At 37.1% G+C, this 21221-nt stretch overlaps 1 protein-coding gene across 13 annotated transcripts in view; it reads left to right on the top strand.

Moving 5' to 3' along the window:
* The window catches only part of LOC147223620 (adhesion G protein-coupled receptor L3), a 222742-nt gene that overhangs the window by 105873 nt on the left and 95648 nt on the right, over window positions 1-21221 (top strand). For all 13 annotated transcript variants that reach the window (XM_086165516.1, XM_086165510.1, XM_086165508.1 and 10 more), the window contains one exon: window positions 6571-6680. In XM_086165516.1, coding sequence (XP_086021642.1) covers window positions 6571-6680 — 110 coding nt within the window. The remainder of the gene's footprint in view (window positions 1-6570; window positions 6681-21221) is intronic.

Here is a 21221-nt window from a genome sequence, read left to right as displayed (position 1 = left end):
TCCATCCATCCATCCATCCATCCATCCATCCATCCATCCATCCATAGATTTATCTCTGTATAGATAGATATAGAAAATATATATAGAAAAATATATATAAATATATAGAAAAAATATATAGAGATATATATATTTCTATATATTATTTTTCTTAACAATAACTGTGAGAAATAAACTGACAGTTCTTGGACATCATCTTAATCCATAATCACTATTCCCAATCACAGACACATCAACATTTCTTCCTATGAATTGAACCAAACTAAGGGGTCCTGTGTTGATCGTCTCTGCACACCCTGAATAGTGATGGTATGTTTTTATCCCAGCTTCTTGTTGCATTTGAATGAACTACAGCTTATCTTCCAAATACAATATGAGACTGAGGGAAACTGAGTGATGTTGAATCTTATGAAAGCTACTAATCTGCATGAATAGCTAAGAGGGATTAGGCTTGTCAATGCTAAAATGAAATGAGCTGAAGATGCTACGTTTTTGAGAAACAGCATTAAGTTTATGGAATTAGTTCATGAGATATGACCAATCTTGACCTTTGTCTGGAGAGTCAAATAAAGGTCATTTATTTGGCACATGCTCATAACCATCCATGACCATCGACTACCACACTGTGTGTATTATTCATTTATTTTCTGTTCCACATAGTTAATCCTATTAAAAATGAAAATGGATGATGTTTTGTCATCCATAGTGTTTGGGCAAACATTCTGACAGCCTGAGCTGTGGTTGTGTAGCATGTAGCTTATGCCACCCAGCAGGAAGGAAATGTACCAACGTGTTAATCCTCAGTACAGTATCTGTCATAAGGGACTGTTTAGATGGATGAGACATCTTTTTTTATATTTATTATTTATGTGGAGGTGCTCAAATGAGTGTGTGTGTTCGTTTATGCATTGATCTATAATCTGAAGCACCCTTCAGCATTACATCACTTCTTGTACTCCCACACTATACAGTATATATGTACTGCAGATTCTCTCCTTTCTATGTTTTTTGCATGGAGCAGTTCCTCTTGTGGTTTAGAAACTACTGTGTCTTTAGAAGAGAATCAAAAATGCTCTGCTGGAATTCGTGTCTTGTCGAAGATTGATTGACTTGTCCGAAATCATCAGTTGATATAGGCAGAAGATACACATAGAAACTGAATTGAGACCGATACAAATGCTTGAGAAATTCTAATTGAAATCTGTGGAGGAAACCTGTTATTTTGGGAAAAAAGTTTTTTTCCATTTTAATTTACCAGAAAAACAAAATGTGGCTGGTATTTTTGGGTAAACAGTAATTAGTCAGGCATGGCCAACAAAGGTATTATGCAAAGAAAATGTTTGGAATGTGTATCCTGTTTATCCTAGCCTGTGACCACAGTATATGCTCAAATATTTCTGGTTGTGACAGACTTGATCAATGGATGTATTTGTTCTTTACCATTGGTTAAACAATAGTTATTCACCATAAACACTTTGAATTCCCAGGGTAACTTTCCTTCTTGTACAATAAAGTCCATCATATCCTTTACGGGGCTTTTACTGGACACTAAGAGTGTGACTTTGAGATTGCAGTGAACACAGTTTAACAGTTTTCAGAACAGTGGCTTGGTTGCCTACAATTTTGAGCAGCACATGAATCCATTATTTTGGATTCTGGGGGAAGGATGACACCGGAGGCAGAGCAATCATCTTTTGAACTGAACGATCCTGGTTCAATTCCCGGCTCCACCTTGTGTGTCAGAGTGTTGTTGAGCAAGACACTGAACCCCTAACTGTTCCTCTGGTGGATGGTAGCTTACTGCTCATGGTTCATCCTTGATGGGTTAATTGTAGAGAACAAATTCACCCATGAGTGATTATTAAAGGATAAATTATTATTGTTTTCCAATTATTCTCCTTTTATTCAAGTAGTTGCACAGTTGTACAATAATTGTAATTGTGTTATATATCAAGATTCATCCCCCAAAAGCAACCATACAAAGTCATTTGAAAGACAGCAGTGTATCTATTTCATTATCCCTAGAATTTACATCTTTGTAGTTACCTCATAACTTGATACATCATAACTTCACAATTCTATAGCATTTCTGCAACAGAAAACCATATGAATACTCATTAACAAGCTTCTGTAAGTTAAGAAGGCAGAATCAGAAGGGACCTCAACTGATCAGGAGCTATGCCAATCAATCCTTAACCTTTAGTTTCTAATGTTCTTATGTGTTAGACACTTGTGCTTCCTGTTGTATTTCTGGCGGGGTGTGTGTATGTGCTTGTGTGTGTATATTTGTGAATGTGTGTGCCTGGAGACAGGTTGAATTAGATAAGATGGATGCTGCGATGTGCAGCTGGGAAAGATAATGAATGAAGTAGACCATGGGTGGCGAAGACTATCACTAAAGCATAATGGGTCCCAACAGATGAATGAGGATATTGACCTGTCCGTCAGCCTCCCAACCTCGATTCTCCTCCCTCCTTCCTCTCTTTCTTACAAATACAGTTTCTCACAACTGTTTACAAAGCCATAAACACACACACACACACACACACACACACACACACACACACACACACACACACACACACACACACACACACACATACCTCCTGCAGTTAAGGCAAACAATAACTGCTTGCACTTTGTCTTTTCTCTCACAAGTCCCTGAAGCATCATGCGCATCTTTTTCTTCCCTTAATAGGAGTTCAGTTTAAGACAAAGCTACTGTCAGTCTGCTTATGTGTAAATTTCTTTGTGGCGGGTTTTGTGGACATGTTTGCTGTTTTTAACTAAGAGCCCATGGAGTTCACACTTTTGTCTCGCTCACATCGTCTCACTCATCACAGAAATGCAAACTCTGAAAGACCCCCTAGGGATATCTCTCTGTCACACTGTCTCAATGCCTGTTTAACTTACTTCAGATTTATATATATATATGTATGTATGTATGTATGTATGTATGTATGTATGTATGTATGTATGTACGTACGTATATATATATGTGTGTGTGTGTGTGTGTGTGTATGTATGTATAGATAGATAGATAGATAGATAGATAGATAGATAGATAGATAGATAGATGTGGTGTGTGTGTTTATATGTATATGTGTATATGTATGTGTTGATATTTTAAATTGAATGGTGGAAAATCCCTGCATACCTTTAGCAGTTGAAAGTTTGAAATTCTCTTCATAAAACCTTTTTTGCCTGATATTGTATTTTCTTTTGTTGTGAGTGAGAGTGACATTACATAGCGTTGCATTATTACTCATCAATGAGGGCAAGTCTGGATTATTTGAAAGATGCTGCACCATCTCTGTTTCAAATTTTCTGGGTATTTGCTTTTCTTTTTTTTTCATTAATGTATTTATTCACTTATTCATTTTTGTCATTCTTATGACAATGGTCAGTGGAGTAAAGGGACTCTAGCTGCTTACTGTCATCAGAAGCAGCAGCAGGATCAGCCAGCGATTACAGTGATTACAGTTTGTGCTTACATAGGGGTCTGGTACTTTGTGCCACATCTCCCATTGTCAGCTGGCAGTCTGAGCTGTAATCTGCCAGTTATAACAAACAGCAGACGACAGAACAGGAGGATACCGCTATAAGGGTGGAAAAGTGGGACTGCGGATAAAAATGGGTGGCTCATTGCCAAATTACAAAATTGAGTTTTTGTACTTCTCACATTCTTAGTCCTGACAGAGGATGGAATCAACATGTACATGTAATCCTTTCGACATTTACAGCCCTTACATGCCCAGTGGAGAGTTTCTAACGCCAAGAATCAATTATCTAGTACCACACATATGGAAATTCTCAAAAAAATTTAAATTAGATTAAAGGATGCAGTTTTACCTTCTGTTGTATGTAGGAAACTAGGTCCTCAGGCAAGACATCAATTAGAGCTTTAGGCTCACAAAGGCAAAACAGTAAGCGACTGTGTCCTGTAGTCCTCTTATAATGTAAAGCCTGTGTACATATTTGAATCAGTCAAAGTGAATCCATTTCCCTCCCCCCTGTTAGTTCAGCAGGGCTTTGTCAGAGGCAAGTGCCTGATGAAATTCTGATTACCGTTCTAATTGGTAATTAAAATGAAGCCATTGTGGCACGTGGTGTGGGCAGCTTCTCGCATTATTGATCTCACCCCCCCCTCTCCCATCGATTAGCACTTAATGCATTTAATTGGAATTATTTCTCTCCCTCATGTTATTTCCTTGCAATATGTGTTAGCCTGAGGGAGATATACAGTGCATAAGTAAGATATTACTCTAGAAGTAAGAATATGCAGCTTTGAATATAGGTCATTTTTTTTTGTTTTTTTTTTGCTTGGATTACGTTTGCAATCAGGTTATGAATACCACGATGCTTAATCCATCAAAAGGAAGCTACAAACTATGATTAGATTTGAGTCCTAGCTTAACTTCTGTAGCATGATTGAATTTTCAAAATACTTTTTAGCATTTGAAGGGTTTACAATAATGATGCTGTAGTGAAACAAGAAGCAGTATATAACAGTAAATGACTGTTATCAGTATATAACAACTATATATATCTATTCATGCAAGTGTGCCTGTGTCTGACTCAACCTTTAGCAAGTTATATATCCTATCCATCTCTGTTGTAATTCTTTGTGACACTTAATCTTAACCTGTGTTCTCCCCTGCTGATTACAACCCCCAGTTCTTAAAAGAATGGCATGAAACTGGTATGGAGGAGGGAAGGCTTAGAGATGAGAAGACTGCCTTTATAATTGTTTTTCTGTTGTATAGGCTTGACCTTTTATTTATTTCACACTTATTGGCTGTGAATTAACTCTTCATGGGTTCGGACAGGCTACAGACAACTGCCTGCAGTGAGTGAGTGAGTGGCAGAGGGTGAGGGTAGGCTGGGGTTTATGAACCCATAAAGGCACATGGGAGAGACCCTGCAGACCATATCTTATTATGGGGTTGACTTGGAATGAGATGGGCTCCTTTTTGCTTGTCCCTCTCTGGTTCAATTGATTAGTCGACAGCCAATCAATGTTAATTAAGGTGTAGAGAATCCTTTAATTGTGGTGTATGAATCACTGTGTCAGACCCTGCCTTGACCTTCAGAAGACTTACACTGTGAACAGCCTTGCAGGGGAATAAATGCTTTTTATACATTGCAAGACAATGATAGGCCACAAATGGGTATAGATTTGATGGACAATGAACTTGTATTTTCTGTAGCTTGTAGAAAGAGCAGGATGGGGATAAAACACACAGGGGCTCTAATCCAACCTGAAATGCTCTTCATATCACGTTTTGCAACTGTCCACATCAATAACTGTTAAAATGTTTGGAAATTGATGTTTCGGTATAAGTGTTGCCATTATGTGTGACAAAAGGGTCTTTGTGCATATGAAGCACTGCTTTGATTGATGACTGCTAGTGCAAAACACTCATAGGAACCTCAGTGGCACCATGATTGTTTTTCTTAATGTAGACCAGCATTTCATGGGGAAGCTGATTGTGCACCTATCTGATTGCTCCCAAGCCCAGTCCTAACCCCCACTCCCCAATCCCTCCTTCATCCGCTCTTTCACCACCAATACCATCAATCATGAAGTACTAATGATGTAACTATTACATGGTTCAACTCCCTGGTGTAGATGTTTGATTTCCACTCCTTTACTTCAGATTGAACTAACCTTGACAAGTGTGTCACTAGTCATTTTAACACTTAATGTTTGCACCCGTGTGGGTCAGATATGGCTTAGTTTTTTTTTTATTAATTTATTTAACAAATGAGACAACAGCTTAATTTTATTTGGATTTTAAAGGAGAAAGGCGGCTATATGGAAAGACAAATCCAGTTTTATTTTAGTTTTCTTATGACATTAAAATTTTATTCTAATTTCAAAAGTGTTTATGGTGAATATGGCATTTTTATTATGATCAAGACTGGGTTTAGTCCCAGTTTATCTGAAATTTGATTTTCAATATCAAAAGTTATTGGGATATGTTGGTATTAAATATGTTTAATACATGCTGTAATTTAAATGATGGATTTTTTTTTATTTTCTTTTAATCAGAAACACGAGTTCAAAGTACAGACAACTATTCTTACTTATAACCTATTAATACCGTTTGGGAAACAAATGATTATGAACTACCCCATTTGTGGTGGAGGTTCACAAGAACTCATTTTTGTTTTCTTTATAGTTGTTCACAAAACATAAACCGAACAACTTTCTAATTTAACTCTATCTGTTTGGAAATGCAGAGAAAATATATTGTTATAATAAATTAAATTATAACCATAAACTCAAAACATGAAGATGAAAAAGGAGTCAAGAATTACTTATCTCACTCTATGCTTTTACAATTCTATTTATTATAACAATAAAATGTGAAATATTAATTTTGTTCTTTGACAGATGTATTAATTATCCAACATTTTCAACAAAGTCAAATGATCTAAACACATCTTTCTGTTTTGATTGATTTTGGATGAATAATTTCAATGAAGGGTAGAGACTTAATTCATCTCAAAATTGATATTATCAGGTTTTATAGTTTATTAATATGTAACTTTCTTTATTTCCAGGTGTAATAACCGGACCCAGTGTGCTGTTGTTGCTGGACCAGATGTATTTCCGGACCCCTGCCCGGGAACTTACAAATATCTTGAGGTCCAATATGAATGCGTCCCGTACAGTATGTATTTCTTCATTTTCTCACACTCAAAAGCATGGCCTTAATGTTTTCACACATTCTCATGTCCTATAAACAGACTTCCCTTGTCAGCGACCCTATCAGTGTGCATGCCAATAACATCCACAGATTCAATATGCCATTAATGTGTCATTCAGCTCAGTGTGTGTGCAAATCTAGAAAACAGCGGTAGATGAGAGCAGAGGCAATGACTATACCATTTTAGACAAAATAACACCCTGTGACATAAAAAGAAAAATGATTGATTTAGTTAGTTACATGTAAATAATATTCAATATATACCAGCGTTGACAAATGTTTACGGACTGATTTTTTTTTACAGTCCAAGGCTTTGTGTGATTTCACACGAAATGAACGTCTTGTTACTTCCATCATCTTGCATGGCAGGAATGTAAACTGCACAATTTTATGCTTCATTCAACATTATCTTTCCTTTGTGTCCTTTTGATAGTATTGCAAGTGGGTAATACTGTCGGAAGTCTGATAGAACAGCCTGCTGATATAGGTTGGATCCAACAATATGCTCTTACAACAAAAAAAAAAAATGGTGAATGTTAATCGATTCAGCCGGAGAGAGTAAAATTTGTTTCAATATTTGAATCGTGCCTGTCTTGTTCTTATGAATGTGTCTTCCTGTTTGCAGCACTCTTATATCTTTGAGGAATGACATCTGACCATGGCGTGTCTCTTTTAGAGACAGCAAGAGAGGCCTTTTGTTCTTTTAATCAAAATTAAGCCTACTTGTTGTTTTCAGTTCATCCATTTTTTTGACAAATATTAATGTTCTGACTAGAGGTACCTCTGAAGGTTGTAGATAATTTCATTCCTGCAGCAAGTGAAAAACACTGGACGGCATCACATGACTTCAGTGGAAACATTTGGCTTGGGAGTGGGTATCAGCATGAGGTGACAGAGTGAAAACAGTGACAGGAAGTCTAACTGAGGCCAGAGGAAGTTGCATGGACACTGCTATATGACCTTACAGGGTGGTCAGAAAAACAGAAATTCCAGTAATTGTACCTGCTAAGATCCTGACATCCTCAAATAATAGATGTGGAAATTTCTGCCATTTCCATGTGCCTTTTCACCTGACTCAGTAGTCCCTGAGGAGTCCATTTTTTCAGTGGTTTGTGTGACAGGAGCTTTGATATTGTCAGAGAAAGGGAAAAAAAAAAAAAAAAAAGAAAATCTACCTCAGATCCTGAGCTGCTGAATGGCATTTGGGGATTTTGCAAAATGGACGTTTTATTTTGTCTGACCCCCATTGTCAGTGTATTTTCTAGGTTCTCATGTTTAGCATATCCAGCCAAATGATAGCAAATGTCTACCCCCTAATAACAGAAAAGACATTAAAAATCAATTAAAAATAATATGAAACAGAAAAGTTAATATTTTTGCTCATCTCAGGCATTTCAAAATGCCATGCTTAGAATGCCCATAAATAAAATAGTTCAGTGTTAAATGTCTTTTAACAATTTTCATTAAAACCTAGAAACTGTCAAAATTGGGGGTGGAGGTTAGGGGGTGAACTGAAAATGTACTTGACAAACATTGACAAATCATTCAAAAATAGAAATCAGAAAAAAAATAAATGCAACATTTGACATATGTTTGCAAAACATGAAAAAAATTTAAATAGCATTTTTACTGTATTCGCTACAGGACTAAAAAAATACATTCACGTTTACGATTATTATAACAGGTGTACTATACTTGATTGTATTCTTCTCCTTAATTGATTTTGCATTATTATTCATTTCATTTCAATTCTTTGCCATTACTTGACTGTTGTGTTATGTTCCATGAATGGTGCTGATCAATTTAAAACAAACAAACAAACAAACAAACAAACAAACAAACAAAAACAAACCAATGAACCAATATTATTAAGTAATAGTTAGGAAGTGTTTATTTAATGAGGGATAAAGTGTCTCATGTGGTTTATGGCTTTGTCTGCTTCACAGGGAAATTCTGGCTTTCTGTGGTTAGGTTATTACCATGATTAAAACTAGACTAGCAAAGCAGTGTACAATTCAAGTTTCCAATGCAATAAACCTGTTTTTTTACTTTAAAATATCTCCCATGTGATCCTTAGACTTGTACTTTGACTTCAGGCAACAGATGAAGTCTTCCTGAAATTATGAAGAAATAAACAAGATCAATGCCTGTATAACTATAGAATTCCCTCATGCCGATTACAGATTTGTGATTTTGCAGATCCTTGATCCTTTGTGGTGGCCCTCAGCAATCCATTGGCTTAGCCAGCCTCACTTACAAATATATCATCAAAAAACAAAATCTTTGTTATTTTTTTTGCCACATCTGAAATAGTCCTCTGATCCCAGATACTGTGCCATTCCTAGACCTACCCAATCCCGATCCCTTCACTTTCACTTTGGTGTACTCCTGTCATCGTTCTGAATTTATATTGAGGATTTAAATTGAGAAGTCACATATGTTAGCACAATTCAATAACCGCCCCTGTGCACTGCAGACACGTGGTTTTCTAATCTTGACCTTATGCTTGTGACACAATGTAAAAGCCTGCCTTCACCATGGGAATCCTGCAGCCATAATGAATTCTATCATCAATTTGTTGTCTGCCATGACTTCCCATCTTCCACTTCCATCGGGTGTCACAGAAGTGATTTGGTCTTTTTTGCACAATCTTGAATTACTTGTTCTGGGTGCCAGGTGGATGCATCTTATTATAGGCATACGACTTTCACCTCAGGCTATTGAAATAACTTCTAAAAATTCATTTTGAGTCACACATAAAGACACTTAGTAAGAAAAAAAGCACACAATAAATATAAGCCCCCATAATCTAATTGGAAGTAAAACACACAATTCTAACTCAGTTGTATAACTCTGTGTTCCAAGTCCTCTTCCTATTTTTGATATGGTAAACCCTACTCAAAAAAGAAAACATTTTGCTGAGTTGTTGGAAAATTGTTATTGGCTGCTTTATTGCTTTAAAATCCAGCTGCATACCAGGGTGGCATTACAGAAGTGAACAGAGGTGCTACATTGTTGTAATAACTATGGATTGAGCCCATAACCATCATAAGCTTGGAAATACTGCTGGCAATGCAGAACCATTGCTGTGGTGTGGGAGTTTATTTGTTTACTGAGCAGGAACCAAAGTGTGGTCTCATGTGGTTATTCATGACAGTATTAAAAAGCATTTAAACAGGTTGTAATTACATGCATCTATGACAGACACAGTGAGATCCTTTTAGTTAAAATGCTGCATTTATATGAGCAGTTGTTAATTGTTGTTTATTTAATATAATTTATTTAATATGTTCTTAATCCATTCTTCTTTTTCTTATTATTTTTTTAATGCCAAGTTTGGATAAACAAAAATGCTTTTGTTCCGACCATGATTGCATGAAGGCTCTGTTTACAGTGAGAGTGGACAAAGGGTTTGGAGTACAACAGCAACAGTTTCTTCAAAGCAAATTCTTACAAAACTGGAAATATTTTAGTCTTTCCTCCCTCGGTATCCAAAATGGGTATTCCAGTAAACATTCTGTACTACCTCAGCTAAATCATGTCAGTTGGGGAGCAAAAAAAACGACAAACCTTCTTCAGCATCCCCCTTCCACAGGCCTTCAGTCAAGCAGATGGAATTTTCACCTGGCAAAATCATTTGGTCAACGCAGACCCTAATATGTAAAATACATGAAAAAAAATGTTGTCCCTGTTTGTATTCATTATACCCTTGTGGTATAATGTTAAAAAAAAAAGTTCAATCCATCAGTTTCATATAGTACTGAGAAAAGGTAAGTATTTTAACAGGATTTTTTTTAACCTTGATCAAACAAAAATCATAAAACACCAAGATTATGCCTTAGATGTCTTATTTTTAAGGTAAGAATTGGACTTTGATATCAAAAAACAGGAATCTATCTTGTCAAATGTTTAAACTATGTCTCCACGCTGAATTTTAGATCAGATATATTGGATATATGTCTTTCTCCATCTGTATATCTGTCCATAGTTTTGATTACAATTGTCTCAAATAGTATTGTTTGACATCACTTAGGCCAATGAATTCTCAACTTCACACGACGGGATGAAAGATATGATGGACTCAAGTTCTCCCGACTAATCTCAAAATCTGCAGCTGAACGAGGACATGACCAATAGTTGCCTATACTTTATAAAACATGCTGCAGCCTTTTTTCAGTTCTTGCATAATATTCTCTGAAGACGTCGTTCTTTAGTATCTATCATGAATGAAACATGATATTACAGATATCGTGATAAAACAACTTTATCTGTTATTTACATTCCCATTATAATAGACCGATCATTTTTTTTCTAATTTTTCAGGGCCATATTTAATTCATTTGTCACGTGTCACCTTAAAATTTGAGCGGATATGCGTAATTAATCTTGGACGTCTTCTGAGTTTCCGAATAGAAGCTGATAGATGGTACTTCCTTCGAGGCATGATTTGAGTCATGAATACTCAGTCATAGAGGGGCTTTAACACACATCTCCTCATCAAGTTCCTTAGACACAGTGGAGGATTTGAGTGTATAATAAGGGAGGCAGCCAGCCATGACTTCAACTCTCCTTCTGTGGTGGAATCTTGACTCTGTATTCAACTGACAAACTCTCTCTCTGTCACAACATGCTTTTTCATCCAAGTCTACTACACTTACGGTAGATTCTGTCCTTTAAGTGCTGCACCCTCCCATATCTCTTTATTTGTTCCCCCTGCTCTTCTGCCTCCCAATCCCTGTTGCTCACCTTCACAGACATTTTGTATCTGCATTCTGCTTGGCGAGCTGCTTTTCTTTTTGGATAAATGACCAATCACCTCTCCTAATCTTTTTTTTGTACTTTTGTACGACTATTTCAGTCTTCTGTATGTGTGAAACATATGGCAGAATTGACAATCAGGTTGACTTTGACCTTGACTTTATTAGCCTGTGTAATAGTACGATCAGTACGATGGACACATGCCACAGATACAATATTGAATTCATTAATTTGTGATTTGTTCCGCTCCATTGGTTGTGATGTAAAGAATATTTACCACCAAGATTGGCATTGGTTGCTTGTGGCTGTGTCACAGTATGAGGCAATACGTCACCCATCATGGTTTCACTTGAGCTTCTGTCTGTTTAAATATTTGTTGTTATCCCTTTGTGTTTTTTTTTTTTTTTGTCTGCCACAGAATTGATTAATGATTGAGTAATGACTGAGGAATATAGGTATAGTGACACATTTGAAAGAAATATTCAAAATGGAATCATTTTTTATTTACTGTTGTTCGTTACAGTGTTGTATTCATGTCAACATCTGAGTTTACTCATTGTAGATTTACCGCTTTGTGAATATCAAAGGTTGTCTATGACCCCCCCCATTGCACTTGAGAGATTGGTTAGGTTACCCCAAGGCAGAAGTGATATGCTGACCCTTTATGATGACTCATAAACATGTCTGTGCTCAGATGGCTGACATCTGTCTCTACTCCGCCCTCTCACCTTGACTTTCTTATGTTCATCAAGAATATGCCCCTCTATTCTCTTACTGCCTTATTAAAACCTTCCTGCTGTGAATCATGCCTTCTTTCTGTCAATGTAACTTTCACTTTAACAGCTCCCCCAAAAGGTTGAGTGTATAAGAGGTCAACACAACTGTTTCTCCCCGCGACCCACTTGGTGTTCTTTCTCAGCAGTAATGAAGCTTTCAGATCTCCTCAGCAGCTTCTCAAATCCTCCAACTTGTCACAGAAGAGAGATTCCTAAAACCTGGGTTTCCATGTTCTGTTCTCTCTGCTGCTACACTTTTTTTTTTTTCTGGCATCACCAGCCTCCTCTTGGTGATTTGCAGTTTCCATGGCAAATTGCCAGATTTTGACAGCAATCGGGTAAATGCCACTTCCTACATAATGAAATATGGAATAATAGAATGTCCTCTCAGAAGTTGCTTTCGTTCAGATTACCTTTCAGTCTTTATGACAGATGAGGTGGAGGTGAGAGACAGAACATGAGATGAGAGAAAAAAGTATGAGAACCTACTGGTAATCTGTTACTAAACATGCCCCCCACTCCACTACCCCCACTGTTTATAACTAATAAGAACAATGGAAAATCCCAAACTGCTCACTGGGGTCCAGCTCAGTCTTTCAGATATTTTTCACACTTTAGAATCTAAGCCAAGGTACAATATCATGTAATCAATTCTGCAATTTGAAGCGAGCAGTAAATCCTTGACTCACTGCTACTCCCCATGTAGCTTCACTTGTCAAGTTATTTTATTTCCAGCTCCCCTAATTGTTTTTTAATCAATTTAGTAGATAAAAAAACACCTAACTGGTTCACGGGAGATCTAATCGAATTTAAGAGTACAGTGTTTTGGCAACTTTTATCCAGCACCTGCTACCAGTCACTGCCATTCTGTGTTAACAGGTGAAACCCTTGAATTGATTCTCTCCACAAGGCTATTACCTGCACTGTAGCTTTGGCATAATCTGGTGTGATCACAAGGTCTATAATGCGGTGACACCTGCTGGAAACACCAACTGTGATATCAGGAAGGGGCTTAATTACTTGGATGAAGACAATATGATTCTGTGTATTGTTTTTATTTCAAAGGACCTTTAGTTCAGCTGTCTAAAGACATTTATTGAGATTGATAAGTCTGTATTTGTGGTATTCAAGTATTGCAATAGCCATTCTCTAATCTATTACTTAGGTTGACAGAATTTGAAGATGCCTTCTTAGGTGGTGAAATTATAGAAAATGCAATTGAACTAAAAAGTGTTTAGACCAGTGAGTTTTTTTTAACATTTCTATTGTTCAGATAGCTATGACAAGTAGTTTTGGCCCAAATGTATATCCAGTCTTTTGACTTTAAGATGTCGATTTCATTTTATGTTTTTAACTGTTAGTTTCTTCACATGTCTGATTGCCTTTTCTGTGGTTTTCTTCCACAGTCAGACATGTAGAAAGTTAATTGAAGACTGTATTTCCCCTGGCATGAGAATGGGGGAGTGAATGGTTTTGCATTTCCTTGTGGCCCTGTGAGCAACTGGCGGCCAGAGCATGCCCCACTTCTCACCAAATGACAGTGACAGTGACAGCTGGGATTGGCTCCAGTCCCATAATGTCCCTGAATGAAGACATGAGTCTTTGAATTTGTTTGCACTTGTCCCTTTCATTTTATGCTTAAAAGCTCATAGAGGAGATGAATGTCTCCTTACAGGATGAATATGATAAATGTAGCATTATCCCCTCCTGAAAGTGATACCTGCTCTGAAATATAAGTGAATGAGTTAAAAAGGGCTCTTTTTAACAAAGTATAGACAACATCAAGTGTATGAAATATCCATTCTTTTGACATCAATGGAGATTAATAAACACCCACCAAGATAGTAAGCCAGCAAAGACTCAGTCTGGCGTTAAGCCATATCTTGTCATCATATCAAAGCAAGATGTTGCCGATATTCACATGTGGGGGAAGACCAATACTTCCTCTGCACTAAAAGTCCTCTTAATATATCCCAGATTATTGAGAAGTTTATAAGCTTTGTCCAGAAAATAAGACTAGGAAGATTTAAGTTTTATTTAATTTTGCCAGTCAACATACAAATGTAACTGTTTAAAAAGATATAAGGTCAGGTTCACGATCTCAGTTTTAGTTTGTGTTAGCACGCGCTAACAGGTCAAAGTGTCCTTAGTGTCTGTACATATTCTTTGTCAGCATGTGTTCCTGTACTGAGAAATAGTTGTAGGTTTATGTAATGGAACTCAAGGCAGCCCTGTGGTTTGGTAGATTTCTTTTTTTTATTTTAATTTTTTGGACAAAAAAAAAAATGCTTCTGCAGGCTATTGTGAACGATGCAAAGTCTATTTCTACAACAGTGTCAGCTTGATGCAACTGTAGATGCAATTCTCAAATCATAATAAAAATAACACAAATAATAGTGCATTGCATTAAAGTGTTTCACAACCTAAAATAAGTAAGAGTAGGACACACAATAAACATTTATTAATTCGTTATCCATTGCACTGATCATTTGGTTTGAGGTTTCCAATTAACCTACTGTTTTTGAAATGGCAGCTCAGGATGGGGCTGTGGCTCAGTGAACACAGGGGGCCTCCCTCCAATTGAATGGTTAGCGGTTCGATTGCAGTCCTCTGTCTGCATCTCAATGTTTCTTTTGCCAAAGTGCTAAACCCTCAGCTCCTCCCAATGGTCTGTCAGTGTCTTGCATGACAGCTCGGCTGCTATTGTTGTGTATGTATGAGAAAGAGAATTGGTGAATGTGATCCACTGTAGAGCTCTTTGAAACTGCAAGGTCATGAAAGTGCTATTTCAGTGGAAAACCATTTTGCATTATCATTTGGAATGTTGGTCACTGATCAGTTTGATACTCTGAATAATGTCTACAAGAGCACTGAATTTTTTTGTTAGTTAACTGCCTGTTCAAGTTTCATTGTTATCTGCTTATACCCCAGACATTTGGTTGATATGATGACAATATTGTATTCGTTGATCATTTTTTTTTCTTAAAATGTCTCCAGGAAATCAGCAAAAAAATAATCAGAATCAGAAGCTGAGACAAAAGACTGAACTGAGAAGAACAGCTGAGCTATCTTGTTTTTCAGTTGTGTTGGTCATTAAGTAACATAGTAGCAACATAAGCCATCTAGATTATGACAATCAAAACAATGTGACAGTTTTACATGCTTTGATATTTTGTCAAATTTAAGCCTTATAATTAATTTTGATAGCCATCTAATTTTAATTTCCAAGTGACCTTTCTTTCTCTCAAGATTAAATAGATTTTTTATTTTTTTTCTATAATATATTTTATTTTTTTTACACTTTGGTCATTTTTTCATCTTAAGTACTGATGATTGTACTTTTATCCCATTTTTATAAAATATCTTTATATCAGATAAATATTGGAACTGATGGAGAAACATATCAAGTGTGATATAAGAATATCAGCAAAAATGAAAAGAAAGTTGTACAAGATAATTGTGAGACCAGCAATGTTGCATGGCTTTACAATTGACAATGGCATTAAGGAAGACAATAAGCAAGAATGAGGCCATCACAGTGACAGCACATGTTCAATGTTTTCAAAATAAAGTCAGAGGCCAGACCTAAGCATGTACAGAGGAGAGAATTAATATATTGGTAGAAGGACGCTGGAGCTGGAACTAGGCGAGAAGCCTGGAGGAAGACCGAAGGGGAGATTTATGGATGTAGTGAAAGACGACATGAATTTAGTCGGGGTTGGTGGCGACGATGAATGGAGAATAGGGCTAGATGAAGGTAGATGATTTGCTGTGGTGACACCTGCAGTGAACACCCAAAAGTAAGTGAGGATATTGCCCATTCAGTAGTTTCAAGCATTGGTTCCAAATATCTTGAATGTAAAAGCATGTTATCTTTAAACTTCAGTGTCTCAATTTAAAGCGGAACATTCATGTTATCTTTATCATCATCATCATCAACAACAGCAAAAAAAGTAGGTTAATTGGAGACCTCTACCCCCACTATGTCCCTAACTACAATAGCTTTAAAGGATAGTAAATAAATGAGTAATTGAAGGGTGTTTTGTTTAATTGTGTCCCAACAATTTATGTCATATTGTTTCTAGAGCACCTTAACAAAAAATACTTCATTAATAATTTAATAATTATATTGTCATTAAATTTGCCTCACCTATCTTTGATGGTATTATATGATTATCTTGTGTTGTGAAAAGGTTGGTGCTTTTGTTCATGTGTATGACTCTGGTCCTATCACTCTGATGACTTCCACACTATAAGTAAGACCTGGCCATCTACCTTCGCCTTGGATAATCTCACTGCAACTTTTAAGCTTCTTGAAGAGTAGATCACCCCATTTGATGCTATCTGCAAATCTACTAAGCAGATTGTATAGGTGTTCACTGGCTTTTTGCCCTTGAGCTCTCCACTCCACGTTCATCAAGCAGAGTGTGGGAGTCAACACCCTGACAGCTGATACATCACATGCCGGCACCCTCCTCTTACTGTGCTCATATGCCTGTGAGCGCTCGCCAACCAGTCCAGACAGGTTTTTTTTCCCTTCTCCCACCTGAGTGACCAGCTCTTTCGAGGTGTGAAGGGAGCTTGTAATGCTATCTCATCATTCAGTGAAAGCTGACCAGTCCCCTGACAGCCCTGATGATGATGACTTTTATGTCACATATCTCACGGTCGATTCACTGTTGTGTCATGATCTAAATTTGCAGCCATCGATCATGTTTAAATACGTTTGCATTGAACTCTGTGTTGAAGAAATAACCTGCTTATTTAGGATTAAATATATATTCAATATATATTCAGCCAACATACAAATAAAAGTTTGACTTTTATATCTGAGCAGTCACACTGTGCACTTGTGGCCCAAGCAGAGAAAAAAAAACCCAACTTAAAAGCCCAAAGCAGGCAGCTTTTTATTAAAAAAAAAAAAAAAAAAGCTTTATTGAAGGCTCAACACTAGTATCGGAACTGCCCAGAAATTGAGGCATGTTTTTCAGCTCATTACTGAACTAGAAGTTATTTGTTGAAGCAATGCATCTCAATAGGTTGCTGTTTGATTCTGCCTGTTCAGCATTCTGAAGTGGTGGACAAGAGTTATCTTTGTGCAGTCTCAAATGTAATGTTGGTTGTTACGAACTGTCTTGAGCTCTTTTACATGCTGTGTGTTTGGCTGTGAGTCAGTGACCATCTTTTCTGTTGAATGATGTTGCTAATTCAGTTTACAATGGACTCAATATGAGCTTAAAGTGTTTTTAAACCTTTGCCAGGCCATGAATTAATAAAGGGTTTTATTTTTGTTCAGCAGTACACCATTCATTTTATTTTTTTCATTTGCTTTGCTACAAAAGCAGATATACTTGTATCGTTGTTGACTCATGCCATTTTTGGAGTTCAATATGTTGGTTATAAAGATGATACAGGACATCGGATTGGCATAGAATGGATTTCAATTTTCTCACAGTAAGAAATTGTCTAGACCTGGACTTCGTCTGTTTCATTCTGTAAGAACCGTAATGAGTTTTTTTTCTTCCTTTTTCAATGTTATTTGCAGTACTGTGGTTTCCCTCACATCAATGATTTAGTTGTGGGCCAAATGTTATTTCAGTTGGACTGGAATCAAAAACCATCATCACCAATTTGGTCAACAACCCGAGTAAGGAAGTGGAGCCCCTTGTTGATTGAGAACAATATTGCAATATCAAGACGATAATATTACAAATTGTTGAACTGAAATAAATAGTCACATTAAGGGGATATCATCCAATTCATTATTTAATGATGCTGTCTGTCCTAATTTTGACCTTGGCCACTCCAGGAAATAAGGCAATCATTATATCATTTCCCTTTAATTTTACTCTTCAGTGAAAAGATTCAGATCTACCGATATCCAAGCACAGAAGGCGTTAAAAAATGCAAAAAGCTTAGAATATCAGCCTCTGTTTTTATGAACAGGTGGGCCCTGAGCAGGAGGATTCTAGGTATGTCTAGCATCTGAGTTGATCATCCTTGTGAATCAACCTAAAAATTATGAGGAAAATATTTTAACCATCATCCTGTTTTTCTCTTTTATCTCCTGTTAGAAATTTGTCACAGCACAAGAGAAATACTGATGGCAGTAATCTCTCTTGCTGTTATCTCTTTTATACACACACACACACACACACACACACACACACACACACACACAGCATTGATATTACTATATGCATCAAAAAGCATTATGGTTTTATGTATTATGCAGAGGTCACCAGTCTCTTTAACCTCTCTAATTTCACTAAATAGTAAGATAAAACATTGCTCTGTACAGCAGGAGATATCCATTATATATTAGTGAGATTCATAGATCCAGCATGAACAAAGAGGCTGTAATCAGTGTAGATGAATGGTGGTGTGAAAGGGGTGGATCGAGGTACACGGAAACCATTTCCTCCCACTTATAGCAAAACAAGTTGATGTAATATATCATGATATTGCTTTGGAGCGGCTTTTCTGGAGCTAAATATAACATACATTATAGCATTGCATTTTCATGATTATAGATTGTATGTAAGATATTAGCACAAAGGCTCATGCATTCTAAATAAGGTCTTGAAAATGTTGCCAAGTGCTGTCACTGCGATCACAAAATCAATACCATATTTCCCCCACCCGCTCAGATTTCCATGTTCAAGAACACAAATATCTCAACAACTTGTTATTTTGCCAAGTGTTGAGAACGTGAAGTAATTAGAGGCTTGTCTCTTTGGGGGGCTCTTCTTCTAATGATCACCCCACTAGTCAAAGCTCAAATTTAGTTTCCTTATCTTTTTCCTCTTCCTGGTTTATCCGTGTTCCAACGATGTGCATCCTAAAACACGACAGACCTTTTTCATCTCTCTCCATCTCTTTAAGGTCATAGAAAATCACAACATATTTTAAGAAGTGCAGCTCCAGTTGACATTATGCTCCACAGTTTTATTTCTTTATTTTTAATTTTGTTTTGCCTCAACTGCATTTGTCTGTACTCCCTCAGTTGGTTAGTCCCACATGGGCAGCAGGTTGGATATGAGCCAAGTCCTTGCACCTGTCCCTTAATGAGAGACAAACACACACACACACACACACACACACACACACACACACACAAACACACACACACACACCAGACAGAAGAACAAGTGCGCCCATGCAGCATTCTGCGTCATCAAGGTCATAAACTAGCATAGCAGCATCCCAGTAGGAGGTAGAGAGAAAGTGATGGAGACAGTAAGTAGACGCCGGGGAGGAGATTAAACAAGTGTGACTGTGGAGCACAAAGATAGTAGAAAAGCGGCTAAAAGAAAAAGAGGGCTGTTGAGAAATTGAAACTGTAATGATAGCATGGGAGACTCATGTCACATGAACAAGGGAAATGACGGGGCAAAAAAAAACAAAAAAGAAAAAATTCATAAGATGAAGATAAAATTGAGATAGACGCGTGTATTCCTCACTCATCCTTAGGCACATTGAATTCAACGCCCTGTGATTTGTTTCATTAATTAAAAAGCTGTCGGGATAAAGTTAAGGGGTTGGCCCTGTGCAACACCTCAGGTGAGAAAGAGAAAAAAGAAAAAAAGGGAACGGTATATATTACAAAAAATATTGCCACCATTCCTCCATGAATCTTTATTAGTGGCTAATGATACCACTGTGATACCTCTCGACTATTAGTGTGAGATTGGGAAGCTTTAATTATTCAAATAAAAATCCATACAGCTGCAGCTTGCATGATAGGCTCAGCGCTCACTGCAGCTAAAGGTCCCCATTGTTAACTGCTCAACATGTGTCTTAAGCAGGGAGTAGTTGACAGTAAGGTGAAAATTCAACTTGAAATAGTTGTCAGAAGTGCACGGCATGAAGTGGAAATATAATTGAATTCCATAGATGAAGCTTGGCATTTTTTTTCTTTGCTTTCCCATCTGCCTTATATTCATCAAAGCACAACCTGAGTTTTTATTTTTTGGGCGGCATTGTGATGAACAGATGGTGCATGGTTTTATTACCACAAGGAAGCCACGCATGTAGGTTGTCTGTTCCCCTTATTATATTTGGTACAGCAGCTTGACCAATTAAGTAAGCTGCAGTATCAGCCATGTTGCATCTTTGACTGCATCGGCAGAGTGAACCACACAAAAACCAATCTGCTCCTTTCTGCACAATCATTTCCCCCTCTGCTTAACACTGGCAACTGGCAACTGATCAAGTCGGCCGGGATTTTTTAACTTATAATGGAATGGAATACAAAAGCTGTATTATTGTTGTTAAGTGCAATTCAATGAAATTAAGGTGCATCTACAGTCTTTGATGGTCGCACTCATGCTCACACTAAGCACACACTCAGATCTTGCTTGTGAGGGCCCTCAGTCTTAATTAGCCTTAGCTTTGTCAGACACAATTATTGAGTATTAAGAAAGAAACAAAGTGCAACCTAATACAACATGGCACAGGGGGAACTTACACATTCCTAGTTCGATTCCTTCCTCCTCCTAGTATGTCGAAGTGCTGTTGAGCAAGACACTGCTCCCCAAACGCTGGCATGCCTACTGCTCATGGTTCATCCATAATGGGTTAATTGCAGAGAACGAAATTCCCCATGGGGATTAATGAAGGATAAATTATTATTATTAACCTGTGAACAGAAATGCCACTTAAATGGCAGATGAAGCAATGAATGATCCTTTAAAAGACAAAAGCATTATGAACTCCCCCAGACATACTTTGTATTATTTTCAGAATTCTTTATTGTTGTGTTGGCTGGTAGATAACCCAAATAATTAGCCCATTACCTTCATTAATATATAAAGCTGATTTCTTGGAGACACAGGGCTTTGGAGCGATGTAATTAACATCAATTTAATTATCATACAATTCGGTTAAGTATCGATGTTTATTGTATTTCTGTATAACTCTACATTTCCAATAACTGAATTAAAGTGTGACCACGGAAATACAGTTGGCA

This window comes from Fistularia commersonii, chromosome 19 (genome assembly GCF_037954325.1).
Source record: "Fistularia commersonii isolate RoL2024-O1a breed Wild chromosome 19, RoL_Fcom_v1.0, whole genome shotgun sequence".
In the NCBI taxonomy this organism is placed as follows: Eukaryota; Metazoa; Chordata; class Actinopteri; order Syngnathiformes; family Fistulariidae; genus Fistularia; species Fistularia commersonii.
The sequence above is the reverse complement of the archived record's forward strand: the minus strand, read 5'-3'. Positions and strand labels throughout refer to the sequence as shown.